This window comes from Dreissena polymorpha, chromosome 2 (genome assembly GCF_020536995.1).
Source record: "Dreissena polymorpha isolate Duluth1 chromosome 2, UMN_Dpol_1.0, whole genome shotgun sequence".
Lineage (NCBI taxonomy): Eukaryota > Metazoa > Mollusca > Bivalvia > Myida > Dreissenidae > Dreissena > Dreissena polymorpha.
In genome coordinates, this window is record NC_068356.1 from 64,590,783 (window position 1) to 64,613,746 (window position 22,964).

At 34.5% G+C, this 22,964-nt stretch overlaps 1 protein-coding gene across 4 annotated transcripts in view; it reads right to left on the minus strand.

Moving 5' to 3' along the window:
• Positions 1–22,964, minus strand: part of LOC127867345 (uncharacterized) — a 209,796-nt gene that overhangs the window by 21,897 nt on the left and 164,935 nt on the right. Inside the window, exon 1 of one of the 4 annotated variants that reach the window (XM_052408438.1) lies at positions 13,176–13,378. The exons of the other annotated variants lie outside the window; for them this stretch is intronic. Within the exon in view, the coding sequence (XP_052264398.1) occupies positions 13,176–13,198 (23 nt within the window). The 5' untranslated portion in view covers positions 13,199–13,378. Of the gene's footprint in view, positions 1–13,175; positions 13,379–22,964 lie in introns of those variants that run through there. 4 annotated transcript variants of the gene reach the window in all.

Genomic DNA, 22,964 nt, shown 5'->3' on the forward strand with positions numbered 1-22,964 from the left:
CATATTTTGAAATTGGTCATTAAATGCTTTATATTGATAAATGTAAACATTGGATCTTAAAAGCTCCTGTAAAACATCAAGAATGAAATTAAAAATAGAAAAACAAAGTAGCCGGTACCAGGGCTCAAACCAGTGACCCCAGTAGTCCTGGAATTAGTCTGAAGTAAAAGCAATCTTCGTAGTTTCGTAAATTAAAACGACAAGAACAGAACTCTCCAAATTATTTAATCGTTTCGCGTTGCAAAGCTTTATAATTTTTAGATTTTCAAATCGTCAAAAGATACATATAATGGCTATATTGGACTATGGTAAATGTTCAGTAATATTGTTTCCTCACAAATATCATAACTAAAACGAAAATTTGCGAATCTGAAACAACTTTTTTAAATTTTGTCAATTTACCAAACCGTGAAAAGATCCCTTTAAAGAATATCTGCGATCTTATTTTGCATTTTTTTAATCACACTCTGCTTAATTGATTATACAAGCCAATATGCACATAAACGTTTTGCAAATACCTTGCTGAATTAGATCTTTATGTGCCGACTTAATTTTATTAAAGCGTGTAAATGGCTGGCTGGATTAATACTATATATGGTCACTTTAATCGGAATAACTTTTGCCCTTTCAACCAACAGCTTATGTTCGAGGCTAAACTTACAAAGGCGTTTTCATGGGAAGTTGTGGAAGCGGACAACGACAACGAGCGAGGCCTGGTATAGGGGAAATAACGCTGGGTTATTGTTAGGTTAGGTTTAAGGTTAGGGGTCGGGTTAGGGTTAAGGTTAAGGATAAGGCTAACAAAACTCGACCCCGAACCCTAACCCTTACCCTAACCCTCTAACCCCGGCTCCCATGCGCATGACAATACCAGGCCTCGCTCGTTGGCGTTGTACGCTTCCCTGTTGTCATTCAGTTCCGCCATGTTTTTTTCTTAAATAATGAGGCGTTCTCGTCACTTATTTGTTATGAAAGCGGGGATTTAATCACGAGAAGTTTGGAACCAGTCTAATCGTTGCGCGGCAATTGATTGCAATTTGAATGTCAACCACTTCTTTCACGACCGGATGCATGCCAGACTGAGAGTTTCCTGTGTAATTATTTAAACTGACATCAATAAAGTAATACATCTTTAACAAAGTGCTTTTTATCATGTGCGGTAGGCGGGAATGTGTGTCTGGGTTGCTAGCGGTTAAGATTAAATTTTTATCGTTTATCATGCTAAAATCAAAATTCCATAAGAATATATTTTTCATCTTAACTCTTATACATCAGACATTGTGAAGTGTGCGAATGCGTTGTTAACACTAGTGCAATAAGATAGATTTACACGCAGACAATATTCAATCAAAGCGCTGAAGGTACGGAAGTTGTTTGCAATAGCATAATTTTAGACGCGACTTATATCTTTCAAAATTAGGCTATAGCTTTTTAATCGCAAGTTTGAAATAAACACAACCCATTTAATTTTATAGAGAGTGTGTCTGAGCGCACAGGTCGAGCTGGATTTGCACTGTTTATCATCCTATTTATGTTTTAGAGATAACTTAGATGAAATAACAACGGCATGTCATTTTTAGACGTTCTTAAAGCAAAGAAAATATGATGAAAATGGTATCCTGAGAACCAGCTAATATAAAATGAAACTTGCATTCACTATCATATTAAATGAACAGTGTTAGAATATCGAATACCTATCACACTAAGAATATAATTTCATGATGGAAATTCCCTTTTCAAAACTATTTTGACACCGTATACAAATAAAATAAGACCTAAAATGACCTTTACATAACGCCAGCAGACACGAATGAATAAACTCGAACATTTAAAGGCTGATTCGAGAGAAAACCTCTGAACTTTTGCTACATCACTGTGTCTGTGCACAGGGTAAAGGATGTAATTCTGTTCAATGTAAGGAATTCCGGACTACTCTCTGCATGTTCAAACGACACAAAAACACAAATTGTGGACAAGTTACAATTTTGCATCACATTCAATCTCGCAGAATTTTAGGGTCTTAATCGGTCATTCAATCGTCAGGATAAGAAATACTTAAATTTCGATAAACACAGTTTTGCTTTCAAGATGAGAAAACAAAAACTACCAAAATATCATAGGAACACGTTAAAAGGGAAATCGTTCAATACTGAAACATTATGGCCATGCGTGGGTGGTAAAAAAAAGAAATAGATTGATAGATTTCCCGAGTTACTCAATCCACTTAGGAAAATACTATCAACAGTGATAAAAAAGGTGCAAAACCTAACACCTTAAACCCTTAAGACTTAAATATATACATATACAACTGTGCATGTGGTGAAAATATTAGTCGAGTTAAAAACAGGATAAAAGCCGAAACATGTGATCTAAGGAAGGAACACTGATGTAGACAGTAAAGTTTGTTTCTATTCACAGTTCTTATTTTATAAAACGCTGAACATGAGTTCACCAATAATTACAGGTAAACTATAAAAAAAACGACAACAATGTTTTATAATCGCTTAAACCGAATATAAAAAACTACCAAATATAACAAGATATATCTTTTAATGCTGACTTTGAAATAATGTTTGAAAATTTACTTTTCTAAATAATCAAATTGAAAACACGAGTTTAACTATTGTGTTTCTATTTCACAATTGTGCATATTCACCGCATGCGTTTATTTCTTCACCATCGAAATATACCGTATGTAAATATTTGATAAACACGCAGTTTTATCTCTTCACCATCGAAATATATCGTATATGAGTATATGATTAGCACGCAGTATTCTTTCGACACATTCGTATCACACTTTTATAGCCGTGTCATGCACAAATGTGTCATTTAGCGTTCCGACCAGCGTCGCTCAAGCCCAGCCTGCGCAGTTTGTACGGATGCAATGCTGTCCGCTATAAAATCACTCAAGGTTTTATTGTCTCATTATGTATCTCCTTACCAGACTGCAAGATGCACAGGCTGGGTGGGCAATAGCTATGATGGGCGCTTTTTGGCATAAGATCCATTTTAGCATAATGTTCTTTAAAAATCTCATTGCGTATTGTAAATGGCACATTTTAGCACATTGCTTTTCGATATAGAATTGAGTTCAAAATAGCAAATATAGCACACTGGAACATTCGGGCAGCCTTTTCAGATGTTAAGGAACGATTTCAGGGCTTGCTGACCGAGTACGGTAAACATTAGTTGTTAGATTATGAAACGATTTCCCTCTTATCGTGACCCTATGCTATTTCGGTAGTTTTTGTTTTCTCATCTTGAAAGCAAAACTCGAAATTCAAGTATTTTTTATCATGACGATTTAGTGACCGATTAATACCCTAAAATTCTGCGAGATTGAGTGTAATGCAAAATTGTAACTGGTCCACATTTTGTGTCTTTGTGTCGTTTGAACATGCAGAGAGTAGTCCGGAATTCCTTACTCTGAACAGTATTACATCCTTTACCCTGTGCACAGACACTGTGATGTAGTTTAAGTTCATTCGATTTCTCTCGAATCAGCCTTTAAATTTTCGAGTGTATTCATTCGTGTCTGCTGGCGTTATGTAAAGGTCATTTTAGGTCTTATTTTATATTTTGAATTTGTATACGGTGTCAAAATAGTTTTGAAAAGGGAATTTCCATCATGAAATTATATTCTTAGTGTGATAGGTATTCGATATTTTAACAATGTTCATTTAATATGATGGTGAATGCAAGTTTCATTTTATATTAACTGGTTCTCAGGATACCATTTTCATAATATTTTCTTTGCTTTAAGAACGTCTAAAAATGACATGCCGTTGTTATTTCGTCTAAGTTATCTCTATAACATAAATAGGATGATAAACAGTGCAAATCCAGCTCGACCTGTGCGCTCAGACACACTCTCTATAAAATTGAATGGGTTGTGTTTATTTAAAACTTGCGATTAAAAAGCTAATACCTAATTTTGAAAGATATAAGTCGCGTCTAAAATTATGCTATTGCGAACAACTTCCGTGCCTTCAACGCTTTGATTGAATATTGTCTGCGTGTAAATCTATCTTATTGCACTAGTGTTAACAACGCATGCGCACACTTCACAATGTCTGATGTATACAAGTTAAGATGAAAAATGTATTCTTATGGAATTTTGATCTTAGCATGATAAACGATAAATATTAAATCTTAACCGCTAGCAACCCAGACACACATTCCCGCCTACCGCACATGATAAAAAGCACTTTGTTAAAGATGTATTACTTTATTGATATCAGTTTAAATAATTACACAGGAAACACTTAGTCTGGCATGCATCCGGTCGTGAAAGAAGTGGTTGACATTCAAATTGCAATGAATTGCCTCGCAACGATTAGACTGGTTCCAAACTTCTCGTGATTAAATCCCTGCTTTCATAACAAATAAGTGACGAGAAAAACTCATGATTTAAGAAAAAAACATGACGGAACTGAATGACAACGGGGAAGCGTACAACGACAACGAGCGAGGCCTGGTATTGTAATGCGCATGGGGGGCGGAGTTAGAGGGTTAGGGTAAAGGTTAGGGTTCGGGGTCGAGTTTTGGTTAGCCTTATCCTTAACCTTAACCCTAACCCGACCCCTAACCGTAAACCTAACCTTACAATAACCCAGCGTTATCTCCCCTATACCAGGCCTCGCTCGATGTCGTTGTCCGCTTCCACAACATCCCATGACAACGCTTTTGTAAGCTTAGCCTCGAAAATAAGCTGTTGGTTGAAAGGGCAAAAGTTATTCCGATTAAAGTGACCATATATAGCATTAATCCAGCCAGCCATTTACACGCTTTAATAAAATTAAGTCGGCACATAAAGATCTAATTCAGCAAGGTATTTGCAAAACGTTTATGTGCATATTGGCTTGTATAATCAATTAAGCAGAGTGTGATTAAAAAAATACATAATATGATCGCAAACATTCTTTAAGTTTACTTGTCAAGAAAAACATTTTTCAAGATTATCACCAAGAATCTCGGCTAAAAATGGCTAGACACATACCTGATATGATAAATGTTAATGGATATGTGTATCTCAGATAGTCGACGTTTTTGGCTTATTATGGGTGTAACATCTTATACATTAAAGGAATTTTCCGAAAACAAATGATAAATTATTGATAAAAAATATAAAAAGTACATCACTCATACACACACGTTGCCGCAACAAATTCCCATGAGAATGTTTGTCTTGGCCGATTGGTTCCGAGCGGATTTATTTCAACAAACAGCATTTCCGGTAACAAATGGCTCTTGATATGTTATGATAATACGATGTTTGTCTTTTTTCGGTTTTGCCACACTGGTCACCAGCTATCATTCAACTAATTTGATTTAATGATATGATAATAAAACATCCAGTTTGTATTATGACAAATACTATTGACGGCAATTTAGCGGTACTTGTTTTTCCCAATTACACCATTTGCCATTATGCATTTACATACATTTTTAACGTCAATGTAATAAAATATACATACAGTAAAAGCGGTCATGTGACAAAAATGCATAGCAAAGATATAAAAGTATGATGATACAAAAACATCATTAAATATACAACAAGTATATTTCAAATAAACTCCAGTATTTCACGCGACCATTTGTATAAATTTTAATATTTTTGCATAACTGCAAAGTCAAAGTCTATTTTGCACCTGCTTCACACATCATGAATTGTTTGGATTAAAATTTACACATACAAAGATATATACATCATTTGATTTAAACGTACAAAATGTTAAACTGTTCACACGCTTTACATACACTGATCCTTATTAAAAGGTTCTACAATGAAAAGGGAAGCAAAATAAAATCAGAATTCAACCAATACGCATCTTTGCTATCAAGGAGTGTTTATAAACCAAGCTTACCATGTTTTGTTTTACTTTATTTTATTCAGAGGATAAATTAACAAATAAAATATTGCTTGCTACCCTGATAGAAATGTAGTTTCCAATTATGGAAGTTCTTTGACTTCTATAATAATATGGCATATACAACAACAGAAAAACTAAATATCTTGAAACTCGTTAACACACACCTAAAACAGGACGGCTGTGAGGTTGCTATTGAAACGCTTTACTAGATAGAGATCTACGAAAGAAATCTGAACAATTCAATCTGATATCTGTTTGACCAAAAAGCATTTATACATCATTAACTCACTTGAGACGATTTGCACAATCAGAACACGGCTCTTTAGAAATTTAATCCTTGAGTGCCTTATCAGTGAACCCTTGATCAAGTAAAGATAGTGCAATACAAACAAAATGCACTTAAATGTAAAATTACAGCTCTGGTGATAAGGAAATTGCAAATGAGTGACTGAAACTCGCAAACGGGGTAAACAATTGGTAATTCAGAAATACAAAGGAGTATTGTTAATATTTGCGCAATAAATATTATGTTCGCGTTACATAAAACATCAAAAGCCTTGTTTTGCAAACTGCATAATTTGCTGTTTAAATGGTTAAATACGGTGTGTTGTAACTAAAACGTATACGTTTAAATATGTCAATCGCGGATGCGAGGAAAAATTACATGGTAAACCATTGGTTGGAAATAAATGTTTTCTCATCTTGCACAAAGTACACATTGGTAATATATCATTAACGGTTGGTGTAACTTGTTGCCAAATGATAAGATTTGTATACTTTCTTAGCAATTAACATGCACTTTTATGGTTCCCATTCTGCTGATAAATGACTAAATATGCTGACGTAATTCAAGTTTGTCCTGACATGTCGCCATTTCCATATCAGATTGGAGCGATAGACTGCTGGGATACCAAATGTACCGAAACATACATATAAGAATTATATATAATACCAGTGGAATCACTGTTGAAAGATTATACCCTATCGTACAAGCTATTCTTATGTTTCGGTACATTTAGTATAAAAAGCTAATTGAGTCGCTATTGGGTCTAACCTTAGATTCCTGTTTAGCGGCCGAATCGATAAAATTAATTATTTGAATTTGGTAAGCGGATCAGCACCTTAATTTAAGTACCATACTTTGCCGGCCTTATTCATATGCATAATAAATTACATCAATTAATATGTTTAAGAATGTTTGGTCTATTTCAGAGCGCTTTTTATCTGCATATGTATACAGCATGTTTAATACAAATTTAGTTTATACAAAATCAATGACTTCAATGCACAATTATTATTTTAAAGTCCAATTATTATTTTTATTTACAAAAACTTTGTTGCAAATATGTTTAGTATAATGAATAATATAATAATATTGATTTTCTATCTTAGATCGTTGTCCGTGAATAGATGCGGAGGTATCATGTGTGCACTCTTGCTCGCAATTCCAATCGGCGTCTGCTGCAACCTTTCGGCATCTTTCCTAACACAATCGGTATATATATCTAGTTTAATTTTAACGCTTTCAATCTTAATCCTTGTAGAGCCATCTGCTTTCATTCCGCATGCTGCAGGATCAGCTCGGGTCGGATAAAGCATACATTATCCTTAAAAAAGGCTATCCGAAGATGCCGAGTCAAATGCTTTGGTTTCCAGAACTGTCCGAAAGATTGCCGAAAATCTGCCGAATATCATAAAAAAGTAAGATTCAACATTGTACGATTCTTAAAATTTGAATGCCGTAGTGTTTTAGGTTTCTATCAGGCTCCGAATGTACCAGTATGCGTCAGACGCGCGTTCAAATCTGACACTGACTAGTCTGACATCATCGACTCATCCCGATTTCACTAAACCTAATATTCGTGTACCATTCGGTTATTAGTTGAATGACGACATGGTAAACGTCGAAAGGTTTGCTTGATATAATCATGCATGTCAAATGTATATTAAAGTGTTTTTCCATCTCGATTACATAGGCGGATCCAAGTAAAGGTCATATCCATCCGTATTACGTATAAACTATGCACTTTTTTGGCATTATAAGAAGGTACTTTGATGAAAGTACATAGGGCGTGACGTGGGTGATAAGCAGTTCTTATAGCCTTCAAAATCACTAAAATTGTGGAGCTCCCGAGGGGCTTCGCCTCTCCCCTGGACCGTCTAGCAGGGCTTTGCCCTGCACCCACCAGGGTCCCTAGCGGCCCCCAGGACCCCCAGAGCAAATATTTCAGTATGCCCGCCCCCCCAACCAGCTATCCTGGAGCCGCCTCTGGATTACAAGAACTGAGCAAATACTATAATAATGTATATAAAACACTCATACGGTTACATAATAAACGATTGGTGAAACAAAGCCTCGTCGTGTACTTCTTTACATTGTCTGATGTTAAGAGTCAAGTTAAAAATGTACATTATAACCGATCTAACTTGAAACTAACGACTATCATTTAATGACTACATTTAGTGAGATAAATACAACTATTTGGAGGTAGAAAAATGTACATTTCAAAGTTTACTTACTTTACTTAATAACTGTGTTTTACTTAGTGTACGTGTATGTAATGACTACATATATCGCGAGTTTAATTATTTAATTGTAATAAATGTATTGAAACTGAAACAATTAATTAAGCCTCGTCCGGGAGCACAGTGAATCACAATCAATTACATTGTAAGTTAAAGGAAGTTACCAATAAGTAACATGTTTTAAAGAATCAGTGAGTTTTAATATTGAACTGCATTTAATGCCTCATAAATTAAAACGTATGTCGTAGACGTTTACATTTTGAAAAAACATTTCGCTTGAACGAACTAGTGTCCACATAAAGATCTTTTCAATGTGAGACTTCAAATAATTGTAGACTTTTGAGTCAACGGGAATTGCAAAACAAAAACATTTCTCTTTTAGAATGTACAAGGCACATGCTCATATATATACTTTAAGTACTTACAAAATTAGAGACAATGCCCGTTTATCTATTATTATCTTAATTGTTTATTGCGTTATCATTCAGTCAAATGCTTTTGTTGCCTTTGGTTTGATAATAGTGTGTGCCGACTATATTAGGACACGCACTGATCACATCAGTTAATGGACTAAAGTTACCGTTCAGTGTTTGATACGAAAAAAACTAATGTGTAAAAACTCCAAAGAGGCCAATACCGGAACATATAACAGAAAAATAATTCGATTCAGCAAAATATGGTCAGATCTATAACAGTTCAGATACAATACAGTGACGCAATCACAATTTCCAATTATTCGGAATGAAATAACTAGAACTCATGACATTATAAAAACTCGTCGAACGTTTTACAACATATTCATACCAGGTAAAACATACAGGGACATAGCAATATTTTTTCTTATTAAATGGTTCTAAAAACAATATAAACAATAAACAGTTTTCGTGCCGTTTTTTAAGCGGATCGGTTCGCACACAATAAGACTCTACAACCATTGCGCACATCAATGTGAGCTATAAAAGTATCGTGTTTAAAATGCGGTATATACTTCTCACTTATCTCATTCGTTATGATTTACTACACAACGACTTGATTTCCTGCGTCAGCCCAAGGTGTCATGGGAACAATTCGTGTACATTTTTAACAAATTATATCTCTATAACCGTTAAAAAGCAAACTATTTGGTTAGTTAGCTTCAACGAGTATCGATAGCAAAACGGTTTTATGGTTGAAAACGGTTATATGGTTGAAAACAAAAATACGGTACTAGTCATCAATATGTCGATATTTAAGCACCGGGTCGCAGAAAATAATCCATTTTGAAAAGTGAATCGGTTCAAATAAACTTTAATTCCATCTGAACCACCGATTGTTTGTTATGTGGATTGATGTTATGTTGTAATATGTATTGTAAAATCAATTACAAGAACGTGTTGAGAAAACTAAATTTCATAATTCCGTATTATTACATAAATGTTACAATCTGAAATCTCCAACGTCTTCGATAACTGCGCTGTTTTCATTGATTCCACGCATACACTCGTTCAAACCAGTCATGACACGAACACAAAGCTATAAGAATCAATAGACAGTGTCCTTTACTCTCATTTAACGGTCTTCTTCAGATATAGCTTCGAGGCTCGATGAAAGTTCAACATCGCTTTCGTGTAACGTTTGTGGTGACGTACCAAGTTATTGTGTCTGCTTATTTCGTATCGCACCGATCGCACAAGTGATTACATGTGACGTCAGGTAATGGAATAATGAGTAAGCGGGATAATCACTTATTTATACATTCCGACGGGTAAGAATATTCTTAACAAATGAGGTGCAAAAATAATTTTAAGTTTAGTTTTCTAACTAAATCCTCGTACACTAATTTCAACTTAACACACTCCCAAACTCCTCCGTCACATTTTTCTCGTTCCCCTTCCAAAACATGTTGAACATATTCTCCGCCATTTTGTGATATCGCTGAGAACGAAGTAAACCTACCGACTAGCCTCACAATTGCAAGCAACCTCCTTGCAGATATTTGACTGGAATCAGCATAGCTGGAACAAATCCCTGCCGTCATAACCAACCACGTGATGATAGCCAAGCCACGTGGTACATGTTACATGAGTCGACAATCATTTACGACTACAAAAGTTTTAAGGCCTTTGTTGAAGTCTATATATGTGATAAACCCATTATCAGACCAATTTTTGGTGCTCCTTTACGTTTAAAATAGCACTAACAATTGAAAATATATTTTTAAAAATGCCACTACCTACGATAATTTAAAAAGATTTTAACCATTTGAATAAAAATCTCCACAATAGCTGAAGTATATGTTGTGTTCCAGACGATATATGAACAATAAACACATCATGTGTATAAATTGATAACAGCTGTTACTAATAAACATTAGTTCTTCAACATGATTGTGTAACACATACATATTGAGAGTTGTTATACACGAACACTTGTTGAACATTTGTTCAGAGTTCGGTATGTTTTGCGAATATGCATATAAATACCAACCTGTATATGTAAGTATACATATGTGCACGCAACAGTTTTCCTGTACTGAACGCCAGCAGTAGACTGCATACTTTGCTTTGCTTTAGTGATAAACCCTCCTCGATGATAATGTTTAGATGCAATATGTACAGTAACATGTTGCTGCAGGTAAGTTATTTAACATGAACAACATTAGCTAACATACGCATGTGGTGAATCAGAGTATTTTCGTTGCAATATAGACATATAGCGTGAACATTTATGTGTACAATAAGTTGCAAGTGTGTGGACTTTGGTCAGTGAACCATTTGGAGTTAGTGTTTATAATACATAAATCAAGGAAGAAAAAATCTCATGATGTATATCTAATATATATATTGCAGCGAACTAGTTTATAATATAGTATAATATATTATTTTATTTTTGTAGTTACTCTTTAATTGGTCGGGTTAGCTGATTACACGTTAACCTTTAGTACTCAGCCTCTTTCGTAATTATAAACTGTATACATATGTTTATTCCGTGGTACATTTATAAACAAGTAGCAGATTTGTATACGTATTAGAAATTTATGAATTGACTGTAAAATATCATGCGATAACTTACTGTAACACACACACACGCTAAAGGTGTCATCTAATCACTTAATATCTTATTACCGAACAATGTCGTTGCTTTTGGTGAGGTTGTTTTTTTTCTTGTAAGAAATAATACATTCGTTTACATTAATAAATTATGATAAACGTAGGTCCGATACTGCACAAAATGTTCATGATTTCTACATAGTGTATACTGACCTTATTATGTGTTAATGATTTAATTATTAACTAATGTGTGTGTTTAAATAGGCTAATTACTATAAATATCATACACATATATACTAATAGAATTGTAACTATAGCTGTTGCTATTTTGCAGACAGTACCACACTTTATGTGTAATTGAAGTGTGTTGCAAACATTAATCTTATGTAATTCGAAGTATTATATCGGATTATTTTGATATAATATAATTTTATTCCAACGAATGACAATCGTAAACAAAAATAGTTTAAGAGGACAATAATTGCAACATATCAGAATTAAATCCAAAAGTATATTCTACTACATGTAAAAAGTAATAAATCAATAAACATGACAATATCTAATTATAATAACAAATAACACTATAAACAAAAATCCCTTTAATTGATTTTTGAATTCCCACGTATCCCTACTGCGGGTGTGGGTGTTTATGCATGTCTTGTTGTATTCTATTCATTTGGCATAATACATTCTTAGTACAAAAGCAATACAATTTTACAAATGAACATGATTAATGCTCCCGGATTATGCGGTAGGTCTATGTACATGTTAAGTAACTTAAAAGCATTCGAACACATATATAAAGCAATTACGCAATTCAAGATCAACAGACTGAAACAACCTGAAACATCCGCATACAACTGTATAATTGAAGTTATCAAGCATTTAATTGAAATTATCCAGTAAATTACAAACATCCGGCAGAGGAATAATTTCCATATTCTAATTGGAGTGTAAGCATCTTACAAGTTTCGCATGTCTTCTCTATTCGTTCACTGTACAATTCATGAAATGGGAAACTTAAGAAAGGATAAGTTCCTTTAGAAATGTATGTTCTATATGTAGTACACCAGGAATAAGTTCCTAAAAGTACTGACGCAGAAAAATACTGTCAACATGCATATGTTCGTTCTATCATTAAACAACACATAGAGTATTAACAGTTCGTATCATAAGTTCCTCTGAATTCTTGCAGCAACAAACATTTATATTCGAATATTTCATACTACTATTCAGACTACAAAAACTAATGTACAACATTTGTGGTGGAACGACTTCATTATATGCCCATTTCAATATATATTATTTTCGGATCATTTAGTTATATTATATCATGCGGAAACGAACACAAAATCTATAAAACATGTATTATATTATCCAAAACAAAATTAAAATTATAAACATAACTCTCTGAGATCTCAGGCGGAACAAAATATTTATGGAACAGGAAATGTCTTCATGAACATCATTAGATCGGATTGACCTCAAACAGATGCATTCCAATCATGCTTGGAAATCAGTAACACTATTATTTACTGCTACAACCATGTGCTTTTGGAAAGTGAGGTATATAGAATGTTATGCCAGATGGTTCATTATTTAATAGCTGCACATATCGATTATAAATTATAAAATATAAACAAATGGTTTATAACGTAAATTCAGAACAGAAGTGTATTGTCCATTTTCATGCAAATTCAAATGAATCAAAACACACAATTTAGAGAGAAAACAAACACTCTACCTTGTTAAATCTTCAGCTCGCATACATGTTTGCGCCCATATTGCATAACCATATCAGTACTCCAATACATAAGCAGTTAACCACAGGTATGGAACAGTGCAGTATCACAATACGTTCATGTGCTAAATCGATAGTGTGTTCGCATTTCAGCAAAACCTGACTCGCATTTACATATATATCAACACAGCATGATCTGTATAGTGGTTGTTGAAGGCTAGCGTGCGCTTTAATTACATAAAACACTCACACCATGAACACCGCTGTAGTGTTTTAAAACTATCATTTAAGTGCGTGATTGTTGGTGGAAGACAAAATCTATTGGACCAGTTTATAAAAGTATGTATTTATTTTTAATTTTTTAAACGATTCCGTCTACAAGACATCGATTCTTGATCTACTTGATGTACTTATGAGAGCAAATAATGGCTGTTAATGGTTCAGGCATTTCAGACGAAATATGTCAAATGATAATTGACGCATTGAAATTGTATTTATATTTGTCAAAAACAGTTGCAATTAAATTATCGGAATTTAACTTCGAAGAGAATGCCACTTGTCGTAAACTAAGTTTTAATCACGTGTATGAACAAGTTATCTATGATTTAGTACGTTTGAAATACAATTATTTATTGGTAACACGCTGTTTATTTTGGTATTAAATTAAACAAAATTATAATGTATATTTTGTAACAATGCACAGAACACATGGCGTAGTGGATATGGTGTCCGCCTAGCGTTTAGAAGATCCTTCTTATACATCAAGTATAGGTTCTAGTACCAGGAAACGAAACCCGAGAGAGTTTCAAATAGCTACTAAGTACTTAAAAAGCAATCGAGCTAAATTGTATAGGGTTAACATGGTTTTTCAGGCAGTGAACAAGGAAAGTCATTGTGCAAATGCCATCTCACATCCGAAACATATTTACGATTTGCGGTAGTAACTTTCTCGGATATTACCGTAGTCTTAGCATATGTTCACAGAGCATATATATGTACGATATTTTGTACACGCAGGCTAAAAACAAAGCAGGTCCTTAATTGTTATTTTGGTTTAATAATTCAAAGAGTACATGCACATGAAGACCAAGCCACAAATCTGATTATACAATACAATATATACATCAATGGGTATTCAAAATGTATTGCATAATTATTTTAGAAAATATATTACAATATACCACCAAGTTTTTTATCAATAAATGGGATCCAAATTTATAGTTATACTTGGTATGCATCTAGTCATCCGCGCAACCAACTCGAAAACCTTTTAAAAATGAGTAAGCATTAAAATGTTACCTACATTATATATAATGATACATACAACAATGATATAAAAGTATGCTCCTAGATTATGACGTCTTGTAAACAAGAAGGGATTTAGCTGATAAGTTGTTAACGTTAATATCAATTTTTATTTCAAAAGTTGTATTTCTGTTTCCCTTGTATATCTTAACAATTGAGAAATTCGTTGCTATTAAATCACAATATTATTTAGTTTCTTTGTAGCTGTTAAATTCAATTGTCGGTGTTATGATGTCAATATTTATTTTATTAATATTGGGCTTGGAGCGAGTTTACAATAACAATTTGAACCTGTTAAATCCCCAGGTTTTTTTTCTTCGACTTTTCCTAGAATTAATAAGTTTTGGTTATTTGGTCAACATTTTGAGCTATTAATAAGGGTCAACTCCCACATATTTTTCCTAGTCGTTGAGCCCAGTTTTAATTATTTGCTTATGTGTTGTATGTCTGATGTTTGTTTTGTCCTGTATTGCATAGCCAATTGGCCACTTATTAAATGAAAGACTACAAGAAACTGCAATTTTTCTTGCATGAGAACTTTAGGAGTTAAGCTATATTTTTTCTCTTGATAATGTAATTTAAGCTTTCGTTCGCCTATATTTGTTTTGGTTATATACCGCATCTGTTAACATTATCAAACATCTTGCTATATTTCTAAAATTAAATAAATTCATTTGTACTATCTAAACACGTAATTGTAATCACATTATCAGTTGTACATTTGGATTTCAAATCTTAAAAAAAAACAAAGAAAAAATTTACACAAATTTAGCGTGAAGAAACTTACATGATTTTTTTAACTCTAGTATAGCTGTTTCAGTAAAAATATACGCGAAATGATGTTGTTGTAATTAAAATATACTTTAATCGTCTTATGATATACACCGCCAAATGAATCACACAATTACATGTGAGAAAAATTTGAACATGCATATTACGGACATTATTTAGTAGTATCCTGTTTGCAAAATTTAGCGACTTTAAAGCCACTGTGCATGCATGATCAAAACAATATGGTTTCGACTAAAAATATTGCCAGCAAGACTTAAAACAAAAACGCATTTCAATCGGTAGAAAATTAATGGTAAACTTGTCATCGCATACTTTCTCAACGTGTCATAGCTTCTGATGCTTCAGAATACAAATCGGCATACGCAGTGTTTATAATTCGATTGTACGAGAGGCGTGGTGTTTTCTTTCTCGACTTATTGGTCTATTATTATTTTTAAAACAAATATCACATTGTAAAACTCGTTTCTTATGGACACCATTTATAACAGGTTAACTATTTTTAGTAAGAAATAGACAAAAGCATAATTTTAAAGTCACTTTTTCATAGACTTTTGAGAATGGGGAAGGGTGTAAGACAATTCCCTAAATTTGATACATCTTTAAACATTAAAAGTGTAGAGCTCCATTATAACGCAAAGAGTATAGTATGTTTATTTCTTGAATTAAAAGTAATGATTTTAAAAAACAAAACTGCAGTATGAATAACGTAATTAGTATCATTTCGTTCGCATATGTACATTGTTCTCTTATTTTGAATATGTGACAAAACGTTTGCAGACTGACACTTTGACAATCTGTGAACAAGGCACTTTGACTAACGTGGTGGTCACAGAAGTAAAATGGACGCTTTCTAGAGACAGGTCTGATAAGTTTGGCGTATTTGGCTAAGAACTCCCTGAGTCACATTCGGAAGGTTCGGCCGAATTTATCTGGTCTGAAGAGTTCCCAACTACATCAAGATATTCATTATGTGCACATGTTTTACATACATGCAAAAATGATCATATGGAAATATGCCTACTTAATTCCCAATTATAACTTTTTGTTTAACATATATGAATTCTAAGTTATGATGTAAATTGATGTGATGTGCATTGATACGTTTCGATATACAATGCCTTAGTATATTCATGTAAGTAACAACAGTGAGTAATACTGTATGTGTTGAGTTGTGCCAGGCGAGACAGAGACTGTCCGTTAAATAGACATCAGAATTGGTTATTAAATGGAGAACTTGTTCTTCTATTGAATATACATTTTAACAAACTACAACAGTACATGCATCTTCAATATCAACAGAATACAACCGAAAAGAACTTATATTATAAACTTCTACACTGTACATCTTCAAAACAGAAATATTCGATTCAAATAAGGGAATGCCACGTGTTAGGTAGAAAAAGAGTGTAAATGTTTTTTGTTTTTTTTAATTTGGTCTAGAACCTAACTACCGCGAAACTGTGACTCATCAAAATAGCGCCGAGGCAGAGTCTGCGGCTACGATTCTTATGCTTAACGATTATCGTTACCTACCAAGTCATCAAACGATGCAGTTACTGCCCTTAAAAGGCTTATCTTAGTTGTCTCCCTTTTATAACTTGTTTGCAGTCACTCACGAGAACACAAAATACAATGGGCCCGGGCAGTGAAATGTTAGCATTGAGTTACTGAAAATAAGATATAAATCTAAAAAATATCCAATCAAATTCAAAAAGCCAAGGATTTACAAAACAAAAATATTTGACATAATGTTTAACATCGAAGATATCATCAACTTACATTTAAAATATGTCATTTAAAAGTATGTCAACAATTGTAACCTCCAAATAATTAATCGGATTGATTAACATGAACAGAACAGATCTGTTCTGATTGAGATGTTCGACCAACACAAAAAGAAGATACATAGTAGGTTGTATTCACCCTTTAATTTTGAATCAATTATATTCTAATACATATGTAAATAAACAGATATGTAAAACAGTGTATCAATCATGGCCACCATGATAATTGTTTTCTGCGCTAATGAAGTTGTGCTCAAATGTCCCTATATAGTGTGTTTTATCCTCAAAATCCTATGTTAATCGATAAGCTATTTATTTCATGTAAATAAGCATAACAGCACAACGTTTCCCGAGACTTTGAATTAGCCATGCTCAAATCACACAGGGGAAATTAGAAGCGACACCAATGATTAAATTGGTTAACCGCGTTTGTATTTCAACAATCCCTTTATGTTACATTCCACCTAATCATTTGGTATCATCCGTGGTCGAAAGTAGTGAATATTTCTAAAGAGTTCCTTTCGTCGTCGTGAATCTTAGAAGTGTATTATGAGGTAAATTCTATTACTCTATATGTATCTGGGGAATTTCTCTTATAGTACGCACATTTCGCCAAATATCGCGTGAATAATGCTAGTAAAGAAACGAAAGAACGCAGTGACATAACATCTCTAAGCGGGCGTGATACAACGCATGCGGCTTGTCTTTATAAACTAAACGTTTTGTTTGATTTATCGCCAGCTATCTCAAGTGGGCACGCAACATTTAGTGTAATTATTATCTTGATCATTTGAATGAGTGACGGTGTCGTGAACAATTGCAATTGCACTTACATATAGAGGATGATTCAAGCTGATAACTTTCAATACTATAATATTACAGTTTCGGGATTGAAATTCTTAAGTGATGCCACTATGAAACTGATTCTAGTTTTGCATTAAACAATGTCATTTAAAGTCCTGTCGGTAATTCAACACTGAAACGCTATTGAGAAAACATAACGTAATTACTAAACATGCTATTTAAAGTCCTGTTATTAATTCAAAACTGAAAGGCTATTGAGAAGGGTATGAATACTACTACAAGTACTACTAGAGGTGGTGCTGTTGGTGGAAGTTATGGTAGAAGTGGTAGTTGTAGAAGTAGCAACAGCAGCAGTAGTATTAGGAATAATATTGTTCATTTGCTAACAGTTATTAATACTTTTGTTATTTATACTCAATAACGTGAGCATCAAAATCAAGCTTCTGGCGTTGTTCCATTATTCTGTCGGATAATGTAATCACAACATTCAAGGTTAATTTTATAGTTATATATGTGTTAGGCTGGGGAGTCTGATACTGAGCGTGTTTTTATTTCTGGAAAGATAATTTAACCGAGCAACTCAAAGGTAAGGCGAGAAGCGACATCTGATTGTACCTCTGAAGCGACAGCTGCTTATATTTCGATTACTCCTTAATCGCTAGCTGTCATTCGGATGCCAATCGTGATATATCGATTATATCCGGAATCCTCCGGAAGACTGTTTTAATCAAAACATCGTCTGCTGATCCAGAGTGTACATAGAGGGAATTCTACAGTTTTTCTTGAAAATCCCCAGGCCGACGACAACTGGTCTGCAAAACACTTTCAAAACAAGGCCTTCAGCCACAACATAAAAATAGATTGAGACAATATTCAGTGCAGCTCATCAACAGCTTGAACATAAAGCAAAAACAATGCAGAAAATGCTCTTTAAATTTATATCTTGGGTAAAACAGACCTTTTCGGGGGTCTCGGAACTTGCCCGTAAACAAAAAAACATTTTTAAATAAAACCGGCAATCGCATTTATCTTTCCGGGTAAGAATACGCACACAGTCGACAACATGTTTTGTTCTATTACAGAAAATGCTTTTAAACTGAGCCAAACAAAATGGGTCATTACCGTTGAACTTTTTTGCACTGCTAACTTATTTAAACCCACCGTTGAAATCTGTCAAATGCCGGCTGCTTTAAGCAGGAAGTACATGTGTTTACATCTCACAAAGCATGTGCAGAATGTTGACTAAAATGCAGGTCGCTTAGTTTCAAATAACTGAAAACAAGTGGAATTACTAGAATATTGACCATTTATACTTACATTTCAGCTCCTGGGGTCAGAAACAATTTTTTTAGGCCATACACCTTAAATTCAGGAAATTGACCGAGGCCAATGCGCAAATAGGGCTAAAAAACTGTAGACTGCCTCCATATGCATGTCAGACAGACTTGAGGACGCCCACCACGGAAGGAAGCTGAATATTTGAATTTGCCACGGTCAAACAATGAAATATTGGGAAAGGGTAGGTTTCAATGTCAATCTGATGGTAATAGGTCTTATTGTACCGCCAAATCGCAGTTAATCCTAAGAATATGACCATTTTCAAATGCAAAACTGTGAGGTCATGACCTCTTCCCATACTTCTGTTCTTTGTTACTCAGGAAGGACATCTGCGGTAGGAATATTAATTTTTGGGTTACTTTTAAGCTGCAATCGCTAGTAGGGATACGCTGTAAATTTTTGCGCAAAAACCACTAGGAAACATGGTTTTTGGTCATGGTTTGATGGGTTGTGCTATGTTTTGCGTGTACGAATACCATTCCAAAAGCAGGCTATCATTACGTTTCATTCGTCCCCAGCCACTTTTGTATATGGTTAAAAGTTGATTTTGAAGCCCCTGTTTGCGGCCTTGCCATTCTTTCATTTTTGTCAATACTATCACCTGTACAGGTTTCATATGTATTTTTTTTATCTTTAATGTAAGTTTCAGATTACCTGTGTGCAGTGAATGTGTTTTTATGAATGCAGGTTTGTTGTTTTCTGAATGCAGCTTCTGAATTAAGCTTGGTTGAGATCAAGAAGGCGTCCGCGGCTCCGAGAGAGTGCGCTTCTTCCGTGGTGTGCTACCTGAGTGTTTTTTTGTTCATTTTCAGTCGATAACGACATGTTTTTATCCCCACGCTTTTTGAAAAAAAGGTGGGGATATTGTGGTTATCTCCGCCGTCCGTCCGTCCGTCTGTCTGTCTGTCTGTCTGTCTGTCTGTCCGTCCGTCCTGGCCACTATCTCCTCCTACACTAAAAGCACTAGAACCTTGAAACTTACACACATGGTAGCTATGAACATATGTGCGACCCTGCACTATTTGGAATTTTGATCTGACCCCTGGGTCAAAAGTTATAGCGGTTGGTTTGGGGCCGCGTCAGAAATTATCACTCATTTTTTTAGGTTATTTTACATTTACTTCTTTATTTCTACACCGATTCACTTTAAATTGATACTGGACCTCTCTTATGACAATACGGTCAATCTCAACCATGCATGGCCCCATTCCCAACCCTGGGACGCCCCGCCCACAAAGGCCACACCCACCAAAAATTTCCATTTACTATAATTTTTTCATTTCTACACGGATTCACTTCAAATTGATACTGAACTTTTGTTATGACATTAGGGTCAATCTCAACTATGCATGGCCCCAATCCCAACCCTGGGGCGCCCGCCCACATAGGCCACACCCACCAAAAAATTCCATTTACTATAATTTTTTCATTTCTACACGGATTCACTTCAAATTGATACTGAACTTCTCTTATGACATTAGGGTCAATCTCAACTATGCATGGCCCCATAACCAACCCTGGGGCCCCGCCCACATAGACCACACCCACCCAAAATTGCCTTTACTATAATGTCTTCATTTCTACACCGATTCACTACAAATTGATATTGAACTTCTCTTATGACAATACAGTCAATCTCAACTATGCATGGCCCCATTACCAACCATGGGGCGCCCCGCCCACATAGACCACACCCACCCAAAATTGCCTTTTACTATAATTTCTTCATTTCTACACCGATTCACTTCAAATTGATACTGAACCTCTCTTATGACAATACGGTCAATCTCAACTATGCATGGCCCCATTACCAACCCTGGGGCCCCGCCAACATAGACCACACCCACCCAAAATTGCCTTTTACTATAATTTCTTCTTTTCTACACCGATTCACTTCAAATTGATACTGAACTTCTCTTATGACAATACGGTCAATCTCAACTATGCATGGCACAATTACCAACCCTGGGGCGCCCTGCCCACATATGTCACACCCACCCAAAATTGCCTTTTACTATAACTTCTTCATTTCTACACCAATTCACTTCTAATTGATGATGAACTTCTCTTATGACAATACGGTCAATCTCAGCTATGCATGGCCCCATTACCAACCCTGGGGCACACCTAGGTCAAACATTCGGCGTGGGGATACGCGTCGGCCTCTGCCGCGCCATTTCTAGTTCTAAATATCGTGTGCGTTAATCGGAAAGGTGTGCATAAAAAGACACTTTTGTTAACTTTCATTATGTTTTGTTAACACTGATGTCATTGTATAAACACAGTGACTTAGTGTTGTTCTTTTACTTTGTACGAACTTTTTTGTTGTTTAAAAGAGACTGTTTTTAATAATTCAGTTGAAAACATTTTTATCACATTGTAGAAACTAGTAGTAACAGTTCATTACATTATATATTTGATATACAATTGTAAAAGTTTTCCAAATTAATCATCTATTGTCAGCGCAATTCAGCACACTCATTAAATATCAATTACATAAGAAATAGTACAGATAATTGAGGAACTTCTCGTATTAAAAGGACCAAACAGTCAGCCAAAACAATATGAATGCCCGAAGTAACTGCAAAGCGAAGGGACAACCGTGATATGCGCCAATTCTTACATTACACTGCACATTTAAAGCTTTAATATACATTAAATATAAAAAAAATTAACGACTATGCTCATCAGACCGTGTTAAGACATTATTTAAGGTGTCAGCTTATGAGTGATGAACTAATTATATAAATAACAAAACATGCCAATGACCTCATTTCAACTTTCTGTGCAAGATCAAAAGCTATGTTCACTATAAGATAAAACATATGTTAATATGTTAGCGAATAAATACTTTTAATGCACCAATAATCGATTGTTTTATGTTAACGGTATGCATAGATTATAACAAAAACTTAATAAATATACATATATAAACTAAAATTGTAGAAATCATTATGTTTGAGCAAACGTGACCCATTAGTAAGGTTACACTCTATTTTAGCGTACACACACACACATGAAATACTGCCTGACAGCTCCGGGCATAATGATATTTTACTAACCGAAATAATGGACATTGGGCGTTTATACATGGGGACGAAGAACAATAAAGTATTTATCAATTGAACCTTGTATGTATGTGTCAAATAATAGTGGCATGTTAACAGCTTGGCAAAATTACAATTAAGAAAAAAATATTGTATATTGAAAAATAGCGATTGCGAATTTCTCTTAACCGCGCAAACAATACAAAACACATGTATGCAAATTAAAACTTAAACATGAACTATTATCACTACAATAGAGAATGATTATATTGGTTGTAGTTTTGTTTAAAGCTACACCACCAGCCATGCCGCGTTCTTTTTCCGCGTTCCTTTGCATAGTGTAAATCATTAGTTTTGCAGAACTTAATCTTGAATGAATACAAGGCTCGCAAAACCTTAGTTGCAACACTCAAGATGTATGAATAACTTAACGAATTGCGTATTAAACATTAAAGTCATCATACATATGTACACTTATATAACTTCACAGTTCGCCGTGTTCATTGAATATCAAATATTTCGATATGATGGAAATGTTGTACTTTTAGAAATTCAGTCCTATCAACTACAACATGTGTTAATATCCTGTTTTATCATTATGATGTAAATGCGAAGCACTATTCGTATAATACGTTTTTCACCGACACTCATTCAATATAGTCAGGCACGAACGAGTTTTCATATTGCGACAACGTGTTGGAGAAATTGTGTCGGAATACAAG